This window comes from Tubulanus polymorphus, unplaced genomic scaffold (genome assembly GCF_964204645.1).
Source record: "Tubulanus polymorphus unplaced genomic scaffold, tnTubPoly1.2 scaffold_13, whole genome shotgun sequence".
Taxonomy (NCBI): Eukaryota; Metazoa; Nemertea; class Palaeonemertea; order Tubulaniformes; family Tubulanidae; genus Tubulanus; species Tubulanus polymorphus.
The window spans coordinates 1-26805 of NW_027437485.1; the positions used below are offsets into that span (position 1 = coordinate 1).

At 39.1% G+C, this 26805-nt stretch overlaps 1 protein-coding gene across 9 annotated transcripts in view; it reads left to right on the top strand.

Moving 5' to 3' along the window:
* The first annotated feature begins 3179 nt into the window (after window positions 1-3179).
* LOC141914700 (DNA ligase 3-like) overlaps window positions 3180-26805 on the top strand; it is a 34346-nt gene continuing 10720 nt past the window's right edge. For all 9 annotated transcript variants that reach the window (XR_012620875.1, XR_012620878.1, XR_012620876.1 and 6 more), the window contains exons 1-17: window positions 3180-3708; window positions 4276-4365; window positions 6263-6567; window positions 7169-7300; window positions 7388-7467; window positions 8126-8203; window positions 8709-8877; window positions 10124-10279; window positions 14823-14954; window positions 15096-15175; window positions 20966-21053; window positions 22225-22302; window positions 22466-22589; window positions 22910-23052; window positions 23253-23327; window positions 24353-24499; window positions 24735-24831. Coding sequence is in view for 5 of the 9 variants with exons in the window: in XM_074805967.1 (XP_074662068.1) it covers window positions 3189-3708; window positions 4276-4365; window positions 6263-6567; window positions 7169-7300; window positions 7388-7467; window positions 8126-8203; window positions 8709-8877; window positions 10124-10279; window positions 14823-14954; window positions 15096-15175; window positions 20966-21053; window positions 22225-22302; window positions 22466-22589; window positions 22910-23052; window positions 23253-23327; window positions 24353-24499; window positions 24735-24831 (2494 nt within the window). In the remaining 4 variants the exon portion in view is untranslated. The remainder of the gene's footprint in view (window positions 3709-4275; window positions 4366-6262; window positions 6568-7168; window positions 7301-7387; window positions 7468-8125; window positions 8204-8708; window positions 8878-10123; window positions 10280-14822; window positions 14955-15095; window positions 15176-20965; window positions 21054-22224; window positions 22303-22465; window positions 22590-22909; window positions 23053-23252; window positions 23328-24352; window positions 24500-24734; window positions 24832-26805) is intronic.

Genomic DNA, 26805 nt, shown 5'->3' on the forward strand with positions numbered 1-26805 from the left:
GGCCATATTTGTTATGTTGCTTCACTTCAACTGTTTTTTGAGGTGACTAGTCAAAAGTTTTGAGCTACTGCGATCGTCAAAAGCTACTTAGGATAACAAATTTATTCACAAACAATAGTAAACTTCCATCTGATTACAGAGCAGTCAGTTTGAGGTAAGTTGATGGTGTTTTAAAGGGTGAAATAGACGCTCAAAGCCTCGTCCCTCAAAATGAGGGACGAAAATTAACCTTATATGAGCACTTTCGCCCTAGACGTTGTTTGAGGAACAACGGCTAGGTACTAGACTAAACCTACTCTTTAATAACACTAGCGCCGCCCTGTGGATAGGTGACCCAAACTACAGTTAGACCCCTATATTTTTTAAATATGTCGACTTGGAGGCCATTTGATAACGTTTCAAGATTGTAATCGGTAAGATAAAAATTCAAATTCAATACTTTCTGAGGAATATATTCATGACGGTTTTTGGTAGTTTAAAATACAATTCCTGTGATAAGGGGTCCTCAGTCCTTATTACTGAGATGACGTAATTTACCGAGATGACATGAAATATAGCATATTTATTTATTCCTTATCGATTTTAACACTTGAAATCATGTTATATCAGTACTAGCTACCTTCTAGAGTCATAATTTTACATATTTTTCCGGATATTTTGTTAAAAAAATTTTGACTTCAAATACGTAATCTCGGTTAGCAATAAGATTTCATTGAATTTGATTGATCAACGATCTCATCTCGGTAAAGTTAAAAGTTATTTTTCTATAAAAATATCCGACAAAATATGTAAAATATGACTCCAGCAGGTATTTATACTTATGTAATATGATTTCAAGAGTTAAAATCGATAAGGAATAAATAATTTTCTTTTTTTACAAAATATCCGGAAATTTTTAGCCCTCTTGGCCCCAGCGGGCTATTGCGTTCACTTTTTGTCATTGAAAATCACGCGACGTTCACCGTGTATGTATCAGTACTAGATAATGCGCATTATGGAGCGGGTCGCGCGTAGGCTACAATCCACACGCTCGTTTTGTTAAAAAGGTCTTGAATTAGCAGAAGAAATATTATTCACGACTTTAACTAGGGCCTATAAAAAATTATCCTATTGTGAAACCATTAAAAACCTTAAAGTCGGTAAACTTAATTTCATCAGTAAGTAGTTTTAACCTCACCCTGTGCCAGTTTAGTTTTACGTTCGGATATTTTCACAAATATCCCATCCAATTATAAGCTTTAACCACCAACGATTAGATAACTACTGGTCAGTAACCGGCCTACGTGCCCTCATGGTAGTTGTTTTGTATCATTCTGCTGGATCTACCAAACACTCGTCAAGTCAAAGGTTCTCATAACCAATCTTTCTAAGATATCATTCAGGAGTTCTAATGAGACTGCAGGTAAATATTCATTCTGTTCCACTTGGTCGATCGTTAGACTAGCTCCAGGCCCTAAGGGTACAGCTAGCAGTTGGCCTTTGGTTCAGTTCGTGAACACCTTCATAACAACCGTGTTAACACGTGGATGTGAAGCTTGTACTCCATGGACTGCATGGTCATTGGCCTATGTCATGGGTTCTTGGCTATTGTGCCGAGAGCAGACTGTATCCGGTGGTCATGGTAAGTATAACTTGATAGTACATGGATTAAACATGCATCGATGGCTAAAATGATACCTCCGTTTCTCAACCCCTCTAACCATATCTAAGGCAATATCAATCTATACCGACAACGATTTTGTTGATCGAGCTTAAACATTTCGAGCCTCGGGACCTTAGTTTTCAAACTTGCAGGAATGCCAACTGTTCCATTTTGCCTTAAATCTCTGTAATACCTTAAACTTGCATTTTATGTTGACTCTCATCTCTTTGTGTAACAGTGGGACTTCGTTTGGACCTGACTTGCAAACGTGTTTGAAAAGCACACAGTGTGTAAGCCAGTTCGAGTTTTAATTTCTATTCTCCGTCGTCATGCTACGAAAAAGTTTCTTTCTAGTTTGTATTGTTTTGATAACAAGCTTTCTTTGAAGTTTCTTAGAGATCCCTTAAAATGGTTGATGAAGGTTGTGTTTTCATCTGGTTTAATTACGAAAAAAATATTTTTTTCGTGATATTTCCATCTTAATTTTATTTGCAAAAAGTAAGGTTTCTCCCATCATTTGAATTCAACCCAATACAGTTTTCCCACTTATTTTTTCCGTTATATTTCCAAGATTCTACGTGAAAAATCTGTACTTCAACTAATTAAAAAGTCATTTGTAGTCATTCGGTCACGGGCTCAAAATTGAAATCATCAAATTTCTTAAAGTTGCTGTAGTTGACTGGGTCGGTAAATATCAGTGAATTCAGGTCAGCAGTGTCACAATCAACCCTGTTAAAGCTGTTTTGATTGTTTTTGAATGGATGAAGCGAAGAAATATTGCCGTAAAAATGCTTTTCGTGGGGGTAAAAAGCGGCAGCCTTGAATGTGCTCCTCAAACGGCCTTGAATGGCCTTGAATTTTGGTTGGTCTTGAGGCTATGAACCATGTGAAATTAATGGACGATCCTTTATTAGTGGAACGAATTCCACGATCAGCAGAAAGGTGTACTTTCGTGCTGGTCAACCCTTTGTTACCGTGCGTATATTGTAGACAGACTATTAAAGAGGTGTGCTCTACTATCGGAAGCGATCCTTTGTCGAACGTCTCTTAAAATCTGAATCCAGACGAGGAGAATACTAACTATAGTATATTTTCGACAATCTGTCGTGGATATTATTTATTTAATGTATGTCAAAGCTCGCGACTTGCATGGCGGCCTTTTTGCTATAAATACAATAAACTTGGTCCATAGTTCATACTGCGAGTCCTTGCCATTAAACAGTGGAAGCCTAGCCACTCTGGGCCCATAACCCGTGAAAGACATATTTTCAGATAATCCTCTATCCTTAAGCGCATACTACGACTAATTTATTTCAACTAAAATACACTGGTTACAGATGTGATGAGAGTATAAAAAAAACTGGTAGGAATTAACCCTTTACGCTTAATCACATGATATCTCAACAAAACCCAGGGAACCCATTCCCTGTATCCGCCCCTGACACAAGTCACCTTGTTATTCATAAATTATATATAATTTATATATATATATAGGCCTATATATTCTAACCTAATCTTGCTTGTCTTTTACAGAGAACGCCTTTGTATGCTAGGCATTAGCTTAAGTAGTCCATTGAAGAGGAGTACAGCATCAATTTTTCTATGCATTCAGTCATTGAAAAGGACGAATTCACCAATCTTCATATCTTTTGGGGTGCAAAAACAAAGGCACTTTGAATACAGGACATTTTCTTGTTTTTACTCCCAAATCCAGAATATAAGGAAATTTTCATCATTGATAAAAGAACTAACAATAATTAAAGAAGTTGATTACAAAACAATGGCTGACAATAGATACAGCTGCGATTACGCAAAGCGTAATACATCGGCATGTAAAAAATGCAAAGCAAAAATTGACAAGGGCGAGCTGCGGTTGGCTAAATTAGTTGCTAATCCATTTTCCGATGGTGGTGGAGATATGAAACAGTACTTTCACCCATCGTGTATCTTTGAAACATTTGTACGCGCTCGTGCAACAACTAAGAAAATCGAAGAGCCTGATGATCTGGAAGGATTCAGTGATCTCACTGATGCTGATAAAAATATCATCAAGAACCACATAAATGGTAAATAGCAAGTTTCTATAGGCCAACAAAATTTTCAAAAAAGTATGATATCACATATTCTTTGGTTGTTTGAATAGATTCAGTGTCTTGCAAATGAATTTTCAACAGAAACACTTCAAAAGTATCCTTACAGCAGTATGCTTTGTGAAAATTGCAATTGGTTCCCATATTATCTAGGATAGTGGGAAAAGGTTTGGTTTTCATCTGGGTGACACTGTGGTTTGCTACTTTGCCAACTGGTATTTGCAAAATCTGACTTGATAATGTGGCTTAAATCTGTTGGAAATGGAATTTTTGATATCGAGTCAAGAGTAATTGGAGAATTTTGTTGCCAATTTTTTAACAATTTCAAGTATTCGGTTTCGTAAAGCATCGACAAGGCTGATGTATGGGTCTATGGCATGGAATTGATGTAAAATAACTGCTCCCTCAGTCGGTAAATTCCTTTAAAAATCTCCAACTCATAGTACTAGTAGTAACAATTACACCACCTGATCGATGGACATTGAATTTGTTCAAACGTTGGGTCATCATCAAATTCTAGTTTATTTAATTTATATATCTCAGATCTAATGGTAAAAATAAATTCCTCTCCCAAGAAAAAGTTAGCTGCTAAGTCAAAACAGACACCTAGTAAACCGACCAAGACAGATGCTGGTAAGTCTATTATATGTCTAAATCCAAGATCAATCAAGTGGATTTATGCGCATATTTTTTATGGATTTATTCGGACATCATTTACAGTTAATGTACAGTTTTGAATTTTTGTTTTACATGAACGTTTGGAAAGTGCATGTTGGAAAAATGCTCTTGCATATAAAAAATAAAATTGCAATGACCTTGATTCGGGGCTTCGTCTCTAAAAGCGAATGTGAAAATGGCTGTTTTGGAGATATATGGGAAATTCTGAGAATTCCGGCCCTACTGACAGATGTGATTATGAGAAAGCCACAAAATGGCGAGCATTTCATTGACCTCAGTACAGATGCAAATTCCAAATGCTCAGCTTGTGAGAATATATTTTTATAGGCAGTCGGTATTGTTTCATCTAATATCCGTAGTTTGTTTTGATTGATCGTAGAAGTGTAAGCGAACCTTCACTTACACTTAATGTGCACAAGTTCTAATCAATGGACTGTAAGTGTTACACATTCTCAACACTATCATATAGTGATACTGTATAACACTGCTTGCTAACGAGCGCATGAATGCATTGTTTCAACTGGCGTTAAAATAAAGATTTTTTGATAAAGTAATTATAGTTTATCATGAATTATCATTACCAGGGTCCCTAAGACTCCTTGAAAACACCTTCTAAACCAAAAATATTTTTCAAGGTCCTTGAATATCATTGAATTTGAGCAAAATTCCAAAAGTCTTCAAAAACTCCTTAAATTTTAAGAAATTGGCAATACAAACGAATAACTAGGCCTAAAACCTAAAAATTTTCTTATTATAAGAAATTGTTTTAGGCCTAGTTATTATACACACAGATTCCACCGAATTAAATGGTTTACTGAGATAAACAGTATCGATTTAGGAGAAGTTGACAGTAATTGGGATATGAAAATGATGCATCCACTCCTTAATATTTGAAAATCTCCTTGAAAAGTCCTTGAATTCTGGAATGACTGATCTGTAGGAGCAGAAGATGAGCACTGTGTTTTAGCCCACTTGGGACTTTAGTCCCTGCGGGCTATTGCGTTCACTTTTCGTCCTTCGTCCGTCGTAGCGTTCGTCCGTCCGTAGACGGAATCCAGTTATTTTGGGAAGTTTTGAAGACGCTTCAAGGTAATGTCTTGATATTTGGGTTACACATGTATCTACCCTAGACACATCTTTAGCCCAAAAACTGGCCCTGTCAGTTTCAAGATGGCCGACTGGCAGCCATTGTTGTTCGCCAAAATCAGCACTTTTTACACATTTTTGAACTTTTTGATGGAAATTTTAAAGACGCTTTGATCAATTACCTTGATCTTTTGGATATATGTGAATCCCCCAGGGCCCATCAGCATAACAAAAATTGGGTCGATCGGACTCAAGATGGCCGTCCTATGACGTTGAATGTGGTCAGCAGGGGGCGTTAAATAGTAGAATAACTTAGTATTTCCATATTAAATTGGTAACGAGGCATATTTTGTTATCACAATCAATTACAAAATCGTAGCTGTTGACATGATCTATGATTGTGGTGAGTTTCAAGGTCATTGGTTCTTGTATATGGTCACCAAGGGGCGTTGAATATTGAAATTGTTGGATTGTTGAGCATTTGGAACCACTAATTTTCATAGGCAATGCCCTTGCCAGACAAACTTCATTTTTCAAGGTAAACCACTTGCGCGTAGGCCTATGGATTCCCAATATTGTATTGTTCTCATCAATTTTCCTTCATGCATTTCTACCATTAGCGTTGTACCTGTGCAGCAGATAAGATATGTCTGATCTGGATTTTTCTCAAATGTTATCAAAATTCATCAGTTCAAATGATTAAGAGTATTAAATCTAGGCCTATATCTTGTACGAATTTTCAAAATTTTGGCTTTTTTCTATTCAGCTGTTCCAAGTACTTCCTTAGGAAAGCCTTCTCATGAATCTGTGGAGAAAATGAATCCAGCTGCCTTGAATGAAGCCAACGAAAAAGACAATTCCTTTCGTTTGTATCGTCAACTTTGTGCTAATATTGCTGATGAAAGCAGCTATATTGGCAAAACCCGTATTGTATCAGATTATTTGACCAAAGGAAATAGTGGCAATGGGTTTAAAGGTGACACTCATCTTCTCTTAAAACTCTTGCTTCCTGGTGCCGTGAAGAGAGTTTACAATATAAACAGTAAACAACTCGTCAAACTTTTCAGTCAGGTTGGTATATTCAATTACAATATTATGTCTAGTGTCCTCTGATTTTTAGCCCACTTGGGATGAAGTCCCAGCCAGCTATTGTGTTCACTTTTTGTCCATTAATTGACAGAATCAGGTTCGATTGCGTCAACTTGTGGCCATTTTGGTTTGGCAAAATCAGCACATTTTTAAAGTTTTAATGGGAAATTTTGAAGAGGCTCGAGCAATTGTGTTGAGGTTTGGTATGCATATGTATACCCCTTGAGCCAAGCATCACAAGAAAAATTGGGTCGATCTAAAAACAAGATGGCTGTCTTGTGACCTTTGTGGTTAATAGCAGTCATTTTGGTCTGATTTCTTAGGCATCTAGCTTCTACATGCTTTGTCATTTTATACTGAAATTAGAGGTTAATGTAGGCCTATCAGACATGTTTTGGATCAGTCGATTTTGAAGCAGCCTACCTTAGATAAGATGGAGCTGATTTGATTCCATTCACTTCACTTACTGAAGTGCTATGCGGGGAAGCACTTAGGCTGCACTTCTTAGCTTGGCTTGACCTTTCTTATAAAATCTGAACCAACCATGTAGAACCTTAATTGTGCTATGATGATCTCTCTTCAGATATTTGGAGAAGATCAATCTGCAATGTTAGACGATCTGGACAATGGAGATGTTGCCGAAACAATCAAAGTTTTCTTTGAAAAAAGTACCAATATTCAATGTGCAAAAAAGAGTTTTTTATCAATTCAGGATGTAGGTGTGCATGTAATCTAATCAAACACGCATATTAAATTAGCCGTTATTTGGTAATTTTCAATTTAGATGCATCTATTGCCACAGGTTGACAAAATCCTTGATGAAATGTCGAATGTTACAAAAGAGGATGACCAGCAACGAGTATTAACAAGTATGGCAAAGAGGTATGATTAAGAAAAGTTTATTTCTTGATGGCTGTAATTCTCCAGTTATTGATAAATCAATTGACCTAAAAATGAAATTATAATCAATTCACTCCATGCTCGAAAAGAACTGCCTACGCTGCATGTTGTTCAAACATGCAATACGGTTCTGCAACTATACGTGCTATGAGTTGAACAATTGCTGCCAAGTGACAGAATAATGCGCCTTGCATCACCTGGTGGTGCTTTATTGTGTACCTCTAATGATGTTCACGTTGCTGTCCCCATTACATGGCTTCAATTTCATTCCATCTATACAATGCCATACCTACCAACCCCAGTATTGCCTCCACCACGGAGTGCGCATTCATAGCTTTATTTTGTAATTGATATTTTGTACTGATTTGAAAAATAGGTTTATCTAGTTTACACTTTTGTGGATTTTTGGGCAGCATGTTCTTCATGGATCAGGTTGGAGAAATATTTCAACAAATACCTAAGTTGAATGGATTTTGAATTGAATGGATCTGACTCAAGTAGAGTCTACTGAAATTTTCCTATTTATTATGATGGTGACACTCATGGGTGATAGTGAAATTATGGTTTAAGAAATTATGTTTCAATCTTCCATCATGTGTGTAATATATTTTTCCAAAAATATGTATGATTTCCATTGTAGATCCACAGCAAATGATTTAAAGATGATCATTCGACTTATAAAACATGATCTTCGCATTAACGCTGGTGCAAAACATATGTAAGTACATTGATTTGGTATAAGTCAATATGCTTTGATCATTGTATACAGGTAGTGATGAATCGTCTGATTCAGATGGCACTACTATTATTACCAGTGTCCCAATTCCCAGAATTATGATAATGGTTCAGATACTGTGGGAATTTACTGTGTTGGACCAATTTCAAAAGACCTATCAGTTAACCGGCCATTTATTGTCATAAGTTATGGCAATAAAGATACTGTTATTATGAAATCTAACAAAAACTTAAAGACAGGCATGCAATGATAAATGATAAGCTTTCAGCTCAAAACTGGACCCTTGATCATAATGAGAGTTAGGAATTAGTGTCTAATATTAGTTCTATAATCGACTAGGTGTCCCCAGTAGTGAGGAATGAATTAGTGTATTGGAACCTCTGAGTGTTGCCTTCTCTTTTTAGTCCAGATGAGTCATCTTCCTTTGGCTGCAGTAACCTGAAATATGAATTGTCAGTTAAATTAAGGTTTTTAATTCTAATTTCAGTCTAGAAGGTTTGGATCCAAATGCATATGATGCATTCCAAGCTTCAAGAAATCTGAAAGATGTAGTTGATCGTGTTTTATATAACAGACAAGAGGCGAATGGTAGACATGGATTGGTGAAAAAGCTTAGTGTCAAAGCATCATTAATGACACCTATTCTTCCAATGCTGGTTAGTTATTGTTTTTGGAGGCAACTTCTGAGTGCAACTGGTTAGGGATGAGTTATTGGATCCACTTTTTGCGAGCAGATTCTATCACAAGTTTTGCCCCTAAGCACCTTCATGGTGCTGCCATTTACAAATACTTACTGCTACTCATTACTGAGTAGCATTCAGCACTCATTACTGCTTACATTTCACAGGAAAGATTGTTATGTATTTATGTAACATTATCGTTAAAAGTAAAATCTATCATAGGCTACACTTGATCTTTTAACTCAATAGCTATGTATGAGAGAAATTCCCTTAGTAGAATACATTTCTGAAAGCTCTTGACAAGCTTTCAAAATGATACCAAGTGAGCTTACTTAGGGGGTGACCTTTATGGTCTGATCCCCTGGAGAGAATCCTCCATTGGTCATCCAGATTGTTGGGCCAGCCATCTCGTCACTAATCATTCTTTCCAAGACACCCCCTTTGCTAGACATCGTAGGCTGTCTGGTATTGCCATCTATTCAATGGAAAATGGGCTAGAACGCTTCACAGAAAGAAATTGATACCTGACTTAGACTGAACATACCTGGGCTGGGTTTCATAGATGTGGAAGAAAAATAGTCCCTGGGAACATTTTGAAATTCGTCAGTTATAACCATAGTTTCTCATTGTTACTATGATGGTTGTCATCCAGATTGAGGATTTACCCCTAGGGATAACTTTGATACTCAGTCTTTGAAACTAGGCCCTGGTCTATTCAAATTTGTTGCTTCCGATTGCCAGTTTGGGTTAAACAAAGATTGCCACTATCCTTTTGCCCTTTAAGGAGAAGATATGTGAACTGACACTTGTAGCATTCTCTATCGTAATATTATATTGCCTATCCGATCTTCTTGATGCTTTCGGAATGAATCAATTTGCCAATATGCTAGGGGCAGTACATGAATTATAGTATCACAGAAAGTGACTCATTTCAATTAAGAGAAAATCTCAATTCCCAACTCGCTATACATGTATCTGCACGAAAAGCCAGCAACGGCCACTTGTAAAATGTTTGTCGGTTTGTAAAATTGATTTTATTAGGACTGTCCTGTAGGCACCTTCTATGCCTATTGTTTTGGCAAAACATTCACAAATGTCAGGATACGAATTTGGTTGATTTTGATTGCTATCGATACAACACTACCTTTTGTCAGTCAATTCCGCTGATTCAATTGAATTAAGATTAATCATGCCATTACTGAAGTGACTGATTTATTCATAGGCTGAAGCATGCAAGTCAATTGATTATGCTATGAAGAAATGTCCAAATGGAATGTACTCTGAAATCAAGTATGATGGTGAAAGAGTTCAGGTTCACAAAAATGGAGATAGTTTTCAATATTTCAGTCGTAGTTTGAAACCCGTTCTTCCACATAAAGTAAGTTGTGTAACTATGATGATGAACTAATGCCATTATCATGGGCTTGCATGCTTGCAAGCCCATATTGCTATCACACGGATTGATAACTTGCTTGGGGAGTCGATAACTTTCATTAAAAACTTTTTTGGGCTCTGATATTTACACACATTTAATGCAGTAATAAAATCTAGGTTCCTTTCGCATATTGGCTATACCCGGTAACGGTTGTCCTTTTCATTGTTTTATGATTTTGTTAAATCATTTTTGTTATTTCAGCAGCGCATACCAACCTTGGTTGAGCGTGTGTGATCAGGCTTGAAATTGGTATTCATGCACGGCATAGTGCTGTTGACAATTCAATTCATTCTTTATTGACACAATTAAAATTTCACAATAAAACATTTACTTTCATGTTTTTAGCCCACTTGGGACTTCAGTCCCATCGGGCTATTGCGTTCAATTTTCGTCTGTCGTCCGTCTCGTCATAGCGTCTGTCCGTCCGTAGACGGAATTCAGTTATTTTGGATAGTTTTGAAGTTGTTCAAGGTAATGTCTTGATATTTGGTTTATACATGTATCTACCCTAGACACATATTCAGTCCGAAACTGGCCCTGTCAAATTTAAGATGGCCAACTGGCAGCCATTGTTGTTCGCCAAAATCTGCGCTTTTTACACAGTTTCGAAGTTTTCATGGGAAACTTTGAAGACGCTTTTATCAATTGCCTTGATCATTCTTATATATTGATATCCCCCAAGGGTCCATCAGCATGAGAAAAATTGGGTCGATCGGACTCAAGATGGCTGTCCTGTGACCTTTTTTGTGCCAAAAAATTCCAATTTTTAACGGAATTTTGAGTCCTGTGGCTTCCTAATGGTTTGCCATTTTTCATTCAATTTGTGATGGGTATTCTTTAGAAAAGGATCTTTTGTATCCGAGACAGGTATATTTGATCAAGCAATTATGACCCAATTGGCGGCCATCTTGGTGTCATCAGTACTCATGCGTAGGTGGGAGAAAGTTTTCCACATTATATTGAGACTTAAACATATTTTGTTACCACAATCAATTGGGAAGATGCAGCTCATGACATGGTCTATGATCATGGGGGTTTCAAGGCCATTGGTTTTTGCATTGAATAATGGGGGCGTTGAACAATGCAATAACTTAGTACTTCCATGGTTCCTACAGCCCCTAGAATTCCTAAAATACCCTAAAATTCTGGCTTTGATATCGCAGGCCCCTAAAATACCTCAAAATTCTGGAAATCATGTGTGTAAAGAAATTTTATGACCATTTTTTAATGTGATGCTATATGTAAAACATCATCATTGCAGGCTATTATATTCCTTTGAATTGTGTCAAAGTCAGTAGCTCAATTCAACTGATTGTTTCGGCTGGTCATTGTAGATGTAATTAAGTAAAGTGCAAGCACCCAAATACAAATGGCCTATTGAATTGTACTGGCTGGTCAAGGAGATAGTGAGACTATCAATCACCTCCTGCTTATTGTTCTAGAAAGCACTAGTTAAATACAGTTGTAGGTAAAAATCCCCTAGGTAAAAATCCCCAAATATTCAAAGTAGGTAAAAATCCCCACTTGTTGATTTTCAAGAAATTTCAAAGCAAGATGTTTCTCTTAAGTTAACTCTTTGCATAAAATGAATTGTTAGAATTAATTTAAGAATATTGAACTTTTTATTTGTTATATCTTAAAATTCGAACTGGGATGATATTTTGAACTGTGAACTCTAGTTAACTCGTGGTATATTTCAGCTGTGCGATGCCATGAATTATTAGAAATAATGAACTTTTAGTTTCAAATATTTTAGATTCAAGCTAGTGTAATATAGGCTATTTGAAATGTGCGATGAACCCTTTCATTACTGTGTGATCGCTTTATGTACAAATTGAGTATTAATGAACTGTTAATTTGGAGTGTTTTAATTCAAATAGTATATAATATAGTTTGTATGCTCATGATATACTTATGATGTTCCACAGTAAAATATGAATAAATTGAATATATGTATCAATTAATATGAATTAATTGACCTTAAGATTCTATCTACTTAGACTGCGTTCAAAAGGAGGGGGGATTTTTACCTACTTTGAAGAATTGGGGATTTTTACCGCTAACCGTTAAATACTGGTCATATAAGCCATGTTCACCCTACCACTAGTTAGACTTGTCTAAATGTACCTGGTCCAGTCCAAATCTGAGGGGCATTCACACACGCATTGCTACATATTGTTATGACTGGGCCCACAAGATGTCGCCATATTAGTTCAGTATTTACCCTGAAATTTACAAGTTACAAGTTTCCAACCATAGACTTCAGAGCCGTCGGAAGGAATTTTTCAGTGGCGAGGCTTATTTCTGAAGGGTGGTCTGGGGGCCCTCCCCTAGAAAAATTTTTAAAATTCAATCGCCGGAGATGTGTTTTAGGGCCTTTTCACGGTCTAATTCACAGAAGCATGAGAAGTCGTGAGCCAACCACCTAGTACAGAGAACGACGAGCTGCTACGCGGTATAGCATGCTTTTGAAAAGATTTTTGTTAAGCAAAGAAGTGGGGCGGCTTTGGCCGCCCCTGCCGCCCCTGTTCTGACGGCCCTGGACTTAGTCCGCCCCAAAATTTGGAACGGACCTGATTCGCTCTTTTAGGTTAGTCTAAATAAATTTAGTACAAATGGGACCAGACACAATAGATAAGCACTCAGCTTGGATATTTGACCTCTGATGAAATTTTTGTAAATATTCCCTAAAAAAACCCCTAAAATTCTGGAAAGACCAATCTGTAGGAACCATGTATTTCTATGTTACATTCATACCTATGCATATTTTGTTACCACAATCGATTGGAAAATTGTAGCTCATGACATGGTCTATTGTTGTGGTGAGTTTCAAGGACATTAGTTATTCTATATGGTCACTAGGGGTGTTGAATATAATAACTTAGTATTTCCTAATTATATTGGTACCTAGGCATATTTTGTTACCATGATCGATTGCAATGTTGTAGCTCATGACATGTTCTATGATTATGGTGAAATTCAAGGTCATTGGTCATCGCATATGGTCACCAGGGGGCGTTGAGTGGTGGAATAACTTAGTATTTCCATATTTATGGTAACTAGGCATATTTTGTTACCACAATTAATTACAAAATTGTAGCTGCTGACATGTTTTATGATTGTGGTGAGTTTCAAGGTCATTGGATGGGGCGTTGAATATTGAAATTGTTAGATTGTTCAGCATCTGAAACCACTTCCCAAGTGGGCATGGTGTCCCTGGACCCCTAGTTAGAAAATTCTTTTACTTTCATTGGGTGCTTGCGTTAGCAGCCATTTGAAAAATCTCCGTTTGAACATATATAGTTTTCAGTTTAAATGTCTAAAACTTAAAAACCGCTTTTCTGTAAAATAAATTCTAAATCGAATTGAAGACTGGTTCCCTGTCTCTTCAAAGAGCCAGGGGCGGTAGTCTATGATGGCAATAAACTTCATCGGATGATCGTAGTGGATTGTCATTTGAAGGAAATGCAACTTATTCTTGCTTAATGTCTTTATTATTATAGTAAGAAAAATTGTGGCTCCTATCTATTTTAGTGTTCACTTCTCTTCACCGGAAGTCACTCGAGTTAGTCACATTTTTTCTTTCAGCTGTAAATTTTTCTATCATTTCAACACAATCCGATAAGTAATCTAGCAATTATCAACATGATGATAGATTCCGTTAATACACTACAATATTCAAATAACAACTATCCAAAAGCTTGCACTTACTTGGTCTGCGTCTACAATAAAACCATTCCGATTCCCAGTCCCCGTGCCTAACATTTCATGTAACGATGTAAGACAACACCGATCTCTTAGCTCTTTAAAAAGTAATCAGGTCAAAGTTTGATTAATTCTACTACAGAAATACAAAACCAACAAGCAAGCTTTCAGTACAACCATGTCAGCAAGCCCATTTTTAGAATTTCTTTCTTGTTAAGGGTTACCGTTATCACCACTTATGTTGCATAACAGTTTTTTTCAGGCCATTCAGCATCCTATGGGCTATTGCATTCACTTTTAAACCGTTTGTCCGTAGACAGAATCCAGTCACTTAGTTATTTTGGAAAGTTTTGAGAACGCTTCAATGGATTGTCTTCATGTTTGGTTTTAACTTGTTCCACCTGAGACACGTCTTCAGCCCAAAAACTGGCCTGGTCAGAATATAGATGGCCAACTGGCAAACATTGTTGTTTGCCGTAATCAGCACTTTTTACACATTTTTGAAATGTGTAAAATTTTCAAATTTGAAGATGCTTCAATCTGATCTTGATCTTTCATATGAGCATGTATCCCCCAGGGACCAAATTGATTTGGCCTATCCAGTATCTTGATGCACTAGATAAGTTTGGTAGGTACCTGTGAAACTTGTGGAAAGATGCTTAAAAATCATTGCACAAGGGACATGAATATTTTCACCTGTCGTTCAGGCAGGAATTCAATGAGATTGGGGAGTTATTACTCTATCATTATGTATCTTTGTAGAGCGTAAATTCTTTTGTAGGTAGCACATTTCAAAGACTGGATTCCAAAAGCTTTTCCAGGAGCAAGTGATCTCATTCTTGATGCAGAAGTTCTTCTTATTGATACAAATACAGGAAAACCATTACCATTTGGTACTTTAGGTGTTCATAAGGTAAGTTGTGTTAAAAGATGGTTTATTGTTAATTCAAGTGAACTTCAAACCAGTCACAATGATTGTTGACCGTGGTTGTATGGCTTTTTTTTGTTTGATAATGTGTGAAAAGGATGCATATTTCTTACACTTGTTTTTCAGAAACAAGCATTCAAAGATGCCAATGTCTGCCTATTTGTATTTGACTGTGTGCATTATAATGGAGAAAATCTTTTGAACAAGTAAGTTCCTCTTACGTAGAAACAGGCTAGACACTTAGCTAGGAATGAATATGTCATTGTCCATATGTGGCCACCCCAAGTACATTGCCAGTCCGACTAGCGAGGTTCCACAGGTACTTTATACGGACGGGACAGATCCAGGAATTTAGAAAGGGGGTTTATATCTGAAAAGGTGTTTTATATTCTTTTTAGCCCACTTGGGACTATGAGCTCTGGGGGGATGTTAACGTACCTGTATTTACCCCCTTTCATGATAAACAAGCAAATCTTCAGCCAACAAAGTATACTTTATTGATTGTCAAGATAAAACTAAACCCACTTCGTACAAATTAAAAGAATTCTAGAATCAAGAATTTATTGTATCTAAAAGTTTTGATCTTGCTCTAGAGAGCATCGTCGGGTGTGAGATTATGACTAAAAACGAGGGGTATATATACAGGGGAGAACAGGTAAATTTAGTTAATTTACCTGAGCAGATAAACTGCATTTTAAAAATCGCTATCTCCAAGGCCAAACGAACTTTCTTTAATTCTAAATCTCTAGAAAATACAAAAAGCATATTTCCGTCGACTACTGTACCCTTTCCTATGGTTTTTGCCAATATTTTCTAAATTTGGATTGATCGCCAATGGTTTTTCTATACGACCCGGCCCTGCGGTATTGCATTAAGCCACCGGCGAAATCCGTCATCTTTTTTCTTGGCGTTCTTGTACATGAACGCGTTGGATTTTTTCGCCAAAAAAAATCAAAGGAATTAGGAATTTAAGGGAGTTATCACTCTCGTAACGGTGAGTCCGTTCGGTTTGGGGGTTATCCCTTGTTTCTATTTTACTGTAATAATTTTACTTATATAATTGAATTGAATTGAATTTATTATTGTGACCGAAATAATTATGCCGCCCCCTCCTAAGGGTCAACATCGTGGCGGTGAGGGATGTGGGCATTTGTTCGGTGCCTGAGATGATCACGGTTCGTGTGCGTCGTGCAGGTGTAAATCTGGACAAATCTGTGCAAGGAGTAATCTTTGCAAGATTTGCGAGGTTTGGTCCGAGGACCTTTGGATTCGGGCCGATAAGGCTCGGAACCTAAGAGATCATCGTCGAGCTAATAGTAGGGATTAGTCGGTTTCGGCCGACGTGCCAACCGACGTCTCTAATTCTATCTCTAATCGTATAGCGGAGCGGTCGCCGATCGTTCTGGCACGGTCGGCTTCCCAACTCCGTTCACCGGGGAGGAACGCTGGTTCACCGGCACCAGTCTCCGGTCGCTGGTCGTTCACCGGTTCAGCTGGTTCGGCCGGTTTAGACTAAACGTTCTGAACCGAGCGCGCGCCACGGTAGTCAGGATCGGCCCGCACCGGTTTCGGTCGGTCCGGTCCGGTTCGGTTGTTTTGTCAAACACGGGGCAACTAGCGCTAAGCCCACAGCAGCTCCTCTGGTCGGTGAGTCAATGGAAGCTTATCGCCCTCCGGACTCCGATCTCAACGTTTTACGGGAATCGTCAGCGGTTTCAAGAGAATGGGCTCGATTAGATACACAATTATGAGGTGAATGTCACCCTGGAACGTTTTCGTTTCCCCGTCCAGAACGGGTCTTCACGTCTCTTCTCCGGTTGGTGCACTCCTGTTTCCGCCGAGCTGAGGAAGATTTTGGAGGTCCAGACCAAGTCCACCGTCCAAACTCCGTGGAAAAAGCGTTCTGGTCCGACGCCGGCGGCGCAAGGTTCGGCACGGACGCAAACAGGACGAACTAAAACTTCACCGCTTTCTCAGGTGGCTACGGATGCCGGTTGGAGAACTAGCGCGCAACTTCAACAATCGCGTCAAGCCTCGTCCAGTCGGAACAGTTCCGGTTCGTATCGGGGCAAGGGGAAGGCTCCAAAAAGGGGCTCTTCCTTTCGGAAAAACTCGAAATGAATTCTCGGGACCAGTGGGAGGTTGTCTGCGGCAGGCAGCAACCCACTGGTCCGACCTTTTCGGAGACGGTTGGCCTTCCCGGGTCGTCTCTTGTGGCTTCCTAAGGCGACCGCGCCTGACGAGGTCACCTCCCGACATGCGGCCAAAACTGGGTTAGGGGGCCTTAATCTCTCCGGCTCTCAAGGAATTGGCCGAGAAGGGAGCGATAGAACCAGTTTGCAACAAAACTTCTCCCGGCTGGTTTTCTCGAATAATCATGGTACCAAAGGTCACAGGGGGTCAACGGACTGTGATAGATCTGTCATCCCTCAATCGGCACCTAGACATTCCAAGGTTCCGTATGACCAAACCCAAGGACGTGATTCAAGGGCTCCGTCCGGGTCAATGGGCGGCTTCATTGGACCTGAAAGATGCTTTCAGGTTCCAATTCACCCAAAATCTCGGCGATTTTTCAGGATAAAGTGGAAAGGCCGCCAGTTCCAATTCAGGTCTCTTCCATTTGGCCTCAGTACGGCCCCGTGGGTTTTCACCAAGTTGGTCAAGTCAGTTCAGAAGGTACTTCAGTCAAGGGGTGTTCAACTGTTCGTTTACCACGACGATTGGTTAATAGTCACGAACTCGGCTCAAGAATGTCGGGAGGCAATGACCTCAGTCTTGGACTTAGTCCATCAGCTAGGGTTCTGCGTAAACAGGGAAAAATCTCAGTTGACACCGGCCCAACAGTTCACTTATCTTGGCATGGACTTTGATCTCCGAATTGACAATGTCTTTCCGTCTATGGCTCGAGTAGCCAAACTTCAAGAAGCTGTAGCGGGAGTGTCCACAACCCTTAGAACAGCTCGTTGCTGGTCACGGCTTCTAGGCTCCATCAGCTCCATGGGTCTGATGGTGCCCTTAGGCCACCTCAGAAGCAGGTGCTTGCAACAATATTGGAAGGTCTTCTGGTCTCAGTCGATGGGCAACTGGGAGACCTTGATTCCCGTACCTCCAACCAATCTAAGTCCAGATCTTCATTGGTGGGCGACAACTACGAATCTTCGGCGCGGGGTGTCACTAGCCCCGTTAGAGGCTCCAGTTCGTGTATTCACGGATGCCAGTCACCAAGGGTGGGGGGCACATCTGGAGAACTGTGTCAAAGCCGGGAGTCGCTTCGAGGCCACCAACCACATAAATTTCCTGGAAATGCTGGCCGTGTGGAAGGCCCTGAAGTTCTTTCACAGGAGAGTGGAGGGCCACCACGTTTGGTTAGCCACAGACAATTCAACAGTGAGGGCTTCCCTTCAGAATCAAGGGGGCACTCACTCAGAAATCCTCATGGATCTGTCAGCCAAAATTCTTCTTTGGTGCCAGACAAAGGGCGTGTCCCTGACTGGCACATTTAGCAGGGAAAAGGAACGTGATGGCCAATGCTCTTTTTCGTTGAGGTCAGGCTATTGCGATAGAATGGGTTCTCCACCAAGAAGTAGCCGATCGGGTTCGAGACATGTTTGGCAATCCGCTGCTGGATTCGTTTGCCACCCGGTTCAATCGGAGGTGTCCTCTGTTTGTTTCCCCTTTTCCATGCCTTCTCTCTGGACTGGTTGGGGATGCATGCGTATGCGTTCCCGCCCACACCAGTCCTCCCGCGCTTGCTGGATCAAATAGAGAGATCAGTCAATTGCAACATAGTCCTGGTAACACCATGTTGGCCGGCTCAGAATTGGTTCCTACCACTTCTCAACCTACTGTGCGACAACCCCAGGATTCTTCCGAATTTCCCATCGCTTCTGTCTCAGGGGAACTTTCGGCATCATCCAAACGGCCAGTGGTTAAATCTGCTCGCCTGCCAAGAGCAAGAGCATTGTCCAGCGATCTTTGTCAGCTTCAGGCTTTTCAGAACATGCTGCCTCCTCTATCACAGGATCTAAGCGGCCATCAACAAGTACCATTTACGATGCCAAATGGGGTCATTTTGCGGATTGGTGTGCTGCAGGGGAAATTGATCCATGCTCACCCTCTGTAGCTCAATTGGCAGATTTTTTATTTGTAATTTCTATTTGTAGTAAAAGCTTTGCAGGTTATAACTATTAAAGGTTAATTTCTCATACATTGCGTGCTTCTGGACGGCCAAATGTAACAGGGGATCATCGGATATCCCAGCTTGTTGCAGGGATTTTTATTTCCCGGCCTCGGGTACCGAGGATAGTTCCACCATGGGATCTGGCTGTAATTTTGAAGAAGTTAATGGAGGCTCCATTTGAACCTCTTTTAGCGTCATTTGCGAATTTGTCAAAAAAGACTGTATTCTTGCTGTTCTTGGCTTGCTCGGCCCGTCGCTCTGAGATTCATGCGCTTTCAGTGCGACAAGGTCATATTGTCTTCAGGCCAGCAACGGAATTTGTTTCGCCGAGCCTGTTGCAGGGATTTTTATTTCCCGGCCTCGGGTACCGAGGATAGTTCCACCATGGGATCTGGCTGTAATTTTGAAGAAGTTAATGGAGGCTCCATTTGAACCTCTTTCTGCAGCGTCATTTGCGAATTTGTCAAAAAGACTATTCTTGTTGTTCTTGGCTTGCTCGGCCCGTCGCTCTGAGATTCATGCGCTTTCAGTGCGACAAGGTCATATTGTCTTCGGGCCAGCTAAGGAATTTGTTTCGCTGCGGCCTGCTTTGAAGTTTTTGGCAAACTGCCAACGACCAGGCTCTGTTGGTCGTCAATGGCGAATTGAAGCCCTAAAACATTGCAAAAACAACCTTCCGGACAGGACATTATGTCCTGTGCGGGCGTTTTGTTTCTATTTAGATCGCTCTGCTCCACGAAGGGGTTCGAGGTAGCGGTTATTTATTCCGCTGCTGGATCACCTGAAGGGTGATATTTCTCGGGACACAGTGGCCCGATGGGTCTCTTCACTGATTAAGGACATTTTATTGAAGGAGAATCTTTCCTCGGAGGGAGTGGTTTCTCATCAAGTGAGGTCTATGGCTACTTCCTGCGCAGCCTTTTCAGGTGCTCCGTTGGAGGAGGTCTGTCGGGCCGCCTTTTGGAATTCTCCACCGACATTCATGTCATTTTATTTACAGGATGTTTCAGGCCAGTTAGGCTCATTAGCGTCACTCGGTCCTGTTGTTATGGCTCAAGGTGTCCGTTCTTTCCGATCGGACCCTTTAGCGTAGAATATTTATGTTTGCATTATCGGATCACAAGGTGTGTATCCATATACATAGTTTGGGCTCATATCCGCAAGTATTAATTTTGCAAAATTCGGGGGGGCCCTGAGCTGGACGGACTCACTGTGGCCAACCGATCTTCCCTGTGCTACAGTGCTCCATTCCGTGCTTGAGTTGCTCTCTTTTTTCCCTCTTACCTTGCTATTTGAGCGGTGGTTTTTCTATCTACCTTTCCCACCATCCTTGTGCTAGGCTAGTGTAGCAAAAACCATAGGAAAGGGTACAGTACTTGACGGAAATATTACAATTTTTGTAACTAAAATTTGTATTTCCGAGTAGTACTTACCCTTTCCTATGGTGGGAATCCCGCCCGCCTCTCCGCATTTTTTTTGGGTCTGCTATGACGTAAAAAGATTGCGGATTTCGCCGGTGGCTTAATGCAATACCGCAGGGCCGGGTCGTATAGAAAAACCATTGGCGATCAATCCAAATTTAAAAAATTTTGTCAAAAATTCACATACTAAGTAAATATGTATGCTAAATTCACGTGCAATGAATCGAAAAGTTGGAAGTTGTTCCTTAGAAAAAAAACAGTGGTTTCCTCAGGTTTGCCACTAGTAAGAGAATAGTAGCTCAATTTTATGTTCAAGTATTTTTGATACACAGCGAATTAGAGCTGAAAAATCTGATATGAATAATGACTGAAATATTGACAAATCCAATTTCCAGACCAATCAAGCAAAGAAGAGAAATCTTGCAGAAAAATATGGTGGAAATTCCGAACCGAATTCTTTTCTCTGAAATGGAATTCATCAATGTAAGTTGAATATTAGACATTGCTGAATTTCTTGAATATTCCGGCCTACAGTAGGCAGACAGTTGCTTTCAATCCCAAACATGAACTCATCTGCGACGCGACGGAACTGAGCGCAGGAATTCCAGCCAATGAGAGACTGCATACATATATACATTAAAAAATTGTGACCGCTAGTTAGCGTCATTAGTACTTTGTCATAAATTTTCAAATTCAAATAGTTTCAAAGGCAAACAAAACAACTTCAGCATGTTAGATGACTGGACAGAAGGTCTCGAAATGAAATTGGTACATAAAAAAAATTATGTTCGATTCAGAGCTGATATATGCCTTCTCTCTTTTTAGTTGCTTGTTCTATGGAATGAGCGTACAAAGTCAAATTGAAATTTAGATTTAAATGAAATATATTTATTCACAATAATTTAGTTCTATTCTTAAAATTTCCTTCATTTGGCCATCTGCAATCGGTTGAGTTGCCAGTAATCGTAACTGACATTAGCAGGGGAGCAACTGGGAGGATCTCCCATCGTAGCACAAATTTTAGTCGGCCTCAGTTGCTGGGAATCAGAGCGCAATCAACATAAGCTGGGCTGTGATCGCAGTTCGCGTCAGTAGGCGTCGCGTCGCTTGTCGACATCAGCCAGCCGGCTGATAAGCCAAGATGACTGCTTGGTGTTTGAATTCAGGAAACTTTTGTAGCTTTGTCCAATAAGCTAATTAAAAAGTTTGATTAGCTGATATGTTAATTAGTTTATTCTGACAATGTATGAGTGCCGTTTTACTCTTAACAACAGTAGACTGTAGACTATACACACTCTATGTGTGACTGCTTTCAAATGTACTATGAGCGCTTAGTAGTGTGGTTATTTAAGACTTGCTCACAAACATATCTATCTTATAGCTGCATTATGGCATTTTACCCCTGTTGTGTGTTGCTGTGATGGGGTGATGCAAAAAGTAACAAAGTAGTTTACTTGTAGTAAATAATGGTTGCTGAATAATATGGAGCTTTAGAAGCGTTAGTGACATAGATTTTTTAGGTCATCAACATATCCAGGGTATTATGGGGTAAAATCTGCGACTAGAAAATCAGCTTATTGGTCTGGATATAAGGTACTAAATTTTGAGCTGGCTATTTTAGAATAGAAAGATTAAGTGTATTATTTCTATCTAGGATCCAGAGACATTGGCCGATATGATGATGAAGGTATTTCGTGAAGGACTTGAAGGACTCGTTCTCAAGGATATCAATGTGGGTAGCTCCTAGTATGCATCATTGTGCAGAAGTTTCAAATCATATCACTCATCTCATTGGGATTTCTCATTATTCCTAAATTATATGAATATAGTGATCTTAACTGTAACACATTATTTCAGTTTTCATTACATGACAATATATATGTATATGGTAATAGGGTATATATGAACCTGGAAAGCGGCATTGGTTAAAAGTAAAGAAAGATTATCTCGCTCAAGGTGCAATGGCTGACAGTGCTGATCTTGTCGTTCTTGGGGCCTATTATGGCACCGGGAATAAAGGTAAGAAAATAATGAAATTATGATCTCACTAGGCCTACATGGATTTTCAATAGATTCCTAGTAGAAATTCCGCTACCAGACATATAGCCGGTTTTTAAGTGAGGCGATTTTTATTTCGAAAAAGATTCAAAAAGTCATTCTATAACTGGGTTTTTGGTCACCATTCAGTGGCATTCCTGTAGGAAGGTCTAATGAAAATACTGGTAGCTATTTTTTCTGTTAGGTGGTATACTGCTATCATGAATGTCTAGAAAAGATCTGGCTATGTTTAACACTTTTCTTGGTCTGTTGATGTACAATGTTTGTATTTGATGATATAGGAGGAATAATGTCAGTGTTTTTAATGGGTGTTTATGACCCTGATCAAGATATATGGTGTACAGTAACCAAAGTTGCAAGTGGCTATGATGATGCTACACTAGATAAGATCAATAAAACATTGAAGATGGACAAAATTAGTAAGGTATACAATAACATTTTGCACTCAATTGAAACTTGTATTAGAACACACTGCTAATACATGTACACTCTGACAATACAACAATATCAATCTTCTTAATTCAATAAAAAAATGAAGGTCTCATCTGTACCAGTTTAGGCCGAGTCTACTGTAGTATTAATTACGTTAAGGGGAAACCAATTTCTAGTTATTTTCAATTTCAGGAATCGAGCAAAGTACCGAAATGGCTGAAGTTAACAAAAGGTTTAGTTCCTGACTTTGTTGCATCAGATCCAAAGGTAAGCAGAGGTTATAGTCAATTAGTCTGATAGACCTACAGTCCGACAGCCCATTAGTCTGACAACCCTAATGATGGTGTGTTGTGTTTATACATGTACATACCACAGCTAACCATAATAGATCCCCAATGGTAGGGTGTTGGGGTAGTGGGGTGTCGAACATGTTTGGTTTGGGGCTAGTGGGCTGTTTTGAAATGACAAATGTTATGCAGAATTCTTCTACGAATATCTGATATGAGTATCTTGATGATTGATATCATGATATCGTATCAGTGTATCCTGTAATCTGCAAGGCACATAAATTTGTAGTGAAAAATATATGTATTGCCTTATGAGGGTAATGTGTATGCAATCGATTGTGGTGATCTTTGGTTTATACATGTATCTACCATAGACATATCTGCAGCGTGGTAACTGGCCCAATAAGATTCAAGATGGCTAAATCGTGGCTATTTTTGTTTTCCAAAATCAGCACTTTGAAGTTTTCAAGGGAAATTTTGAAGGTGCTTTGCACAATCATCTTGATCTTTCACGTACGTCTGTATCCCCCTAGTGAGTGTTATTTCCATTTGATTATCAGAGACAACATTAGGATAGTTTTGTGTATCGCGCATTACTACATGAAACTACTTGATAATGACATCACTGCGAAAGCCTTTCACTGAAGAGCTTTCCCAGTGACATCATTATGAAGAACAAACTGTGGCGATATTTCTGCCCTGTGCTAGTGAGTTATGGGGAAAACCCATACCATGTATAGCATCAAAGTTGAACATGCTTACGCGCTGCACCAAGATTTCATAGTAATTTTTCAATATCATGGGTGATTGTCTTTGTATGTTTCACGCTGAACGCAAAACCGATAGCTTCTGCAAAACCTAAATTTCTTGTACATATGAAATTAGAGTTTTGGAACACTGTCTTATTAATTTATCTATGTACTTATGTACTTTAAACGAAATGGGATTTTCCGGCTGTGCGCTTCACCACTGTAACATATTACTTAAATGATTTGTTGTTTATAGGACACTGCAGTTTGGGAAGTTACTGGTGCTGAATTCACTGCTTCAGATGCACATACAGCTGGAGGCATATCTATTAGATTTCCAAGAGTTACGAAATTTAGAGATGATAAATCATGGAAAGAAGCAACTGATTTACCTCGCCTCAAGGTAAGTTGAGCACAAAATAATTTGATGCTGTTTAACAACATTTTAGATATTGTACGTCTAACTCATAGTTTACCCGTCGAACTGTCATCTTTTATTCGACAAAATGAAACATCAAATTTACTCATCTATTTGACTGGATTTTCGACTTTGATCTATCATAAACTTTAGCGGTAGGCCTATACAATAGTATATTTAAGGGCATAATATGATTTCTTGATCCAAATTGATTTTTTAGGTGTTGTTTAAGAAGTCTAAAGAGACAACTGATTTGCCAAATGCATTGGGGTACAAGGGAAAAGGCAAAAGACCCAAAGAAAAGAATAATAGTTCAGGTAAGCATTAACCAGTTGAGGACATCCTGGTAATTGAAATTTCAAGTCTTCTTTCTAGGATGTTATTAACACGTTCGCTGCCGCTGTCGAGATAAATCAGTTTGCCATGACGAGTTATATCGTTATCGATTCAATGTCATTTCATAGCGTTATGAATGACAGAGGCGAGAAACCAGCTGGCAGTATGGAGAGACTGGGATATTATTTATGGGGTAACTCAAGTCTGGTGCACACTTGAAATTTTTTCAAAGAAATCTTCAAAAAGCAATGAATTTTAGCTTCTTTTCCGGCCAATATTTAGAGAGAATATAACGACTAAAATCATTCTATATCATTTTTAGGCCAGCCTTAGGCTGAGCCTATTACTATACAAATGCAGTGAATGACATGGTTTCCAGAGCAAAGGCTCTTTGTCTGTGCAACTGAGCATATATACATACAAATCATTCATTAAAGCATTATCCATTCTCCAAACTCTACGTAGCTGAATTTTGAAAGAGGGCCTCGTTAAAATTTATATGAGCTTTTTCGCGAGTATCTGATCGCAAAAATATTGGTTTTGAAAAGCCAATCTGAAAGCAAAGACTCCTCTATGGTTAGCTTAGCCGCAGAAATCAGCAGGTGTTCACGTGAACCCGCGGTATCCTCTACCGTTTTACTTCCTGGTTTTGTTTTTAGATCTAAAATTGTATTTCAAGATCGATTTCTGTGAAAGCTTTAGTTGATTTAGTTTTTGGAAGGAATATTTTTATTAGCACTACAGAAAATATCATTGACCATTGTGCAAAGTTTGGAAAAAATTGCTTTTTCTAAAAATCGGATAGGTGACCTTGATATGCTAATTTGCCATGTGCTCAAACTACAAATTCAATCAAATTTTATTCTGCAAAAAAATATCAAATCCAATTCAATTTTGTTTTATTGAGCAAATTTCAGAAAATTCATTTCTATTCGGCATTAAAATCAATAAGACCAAGAGAAAAGATTTATCTGAGGTATTTGTTCCTGCCAGATCCTGTCGCTGTCTGTGCTACTTTTGTATTCTACGATTGTATTGTGTAAATTATTAGGTATTGACTCTCAGCTGAGAGTGTTATTTTGACAAATTGAACCCACAGAATGCATCATCATTTGCCATTTTATGAAAAGCTGACAGGCTGGCCATAGTGCCCCTTGGGGCTCTTGTTACAATGAAACCTTTTTTCTTTTAGATTTTTATTTGACTTTTCACACTTTTCACTGGCAATGGGGACACGAAAAAATTGAGAATCTCTTCACCATAGCCATTGAGGAGTTATCTCGTCATGTGGTTTTTATGGTCGAAGACCATATAGGGATCGTCGCTGGTAAAAATTCTAATAGTATCTCTACTATAATGGATATAGTCTCATAATGCTATATCGATATAGAACTGATAATCCAATAAAAAGTTGTCTGTAACGCGTCATTTGCCTATATGCATGATCCTAGCTATGAACATCATAGCCTGTTGTACCTAAGGTCCCAAAATCGTGATGAATTATGGAAAGTTTTGAGGCGCACGAAGGGCTTACCATATCAGTGAATTGTCTATATCGGTTTTACTCAGCAATGAAGTGTTATCCCCATCACTATCCTCACAGGTGCTCGCATACTAATACATTCGTAAGTAGTTCATAGATGCTGCGCAGTTTGTGGTTTATGCTGACAGAGAGAGTATCGGTAAGGTGGTCTCTGCTGTGTAAGTCATTCACTAGCCTGGATATTATTTCTTGAAAGCACTGCGAGTGAAGGATTTTCTTCATGCAATGAAAATTACCAGTAATGCCAGCCGGTATCATATATCACGCCATTCAATGCTGTATTCTTGGGAAATACCCCGAGTGAGTTATAGGACATGTAATAGTAGACTAGAGACAGCAGTGCTGTATACACACAGCGAGACAAGCGGCTGTGTCCCGCCTCGTATAAACACAGGCCGACTCAGATTGACTG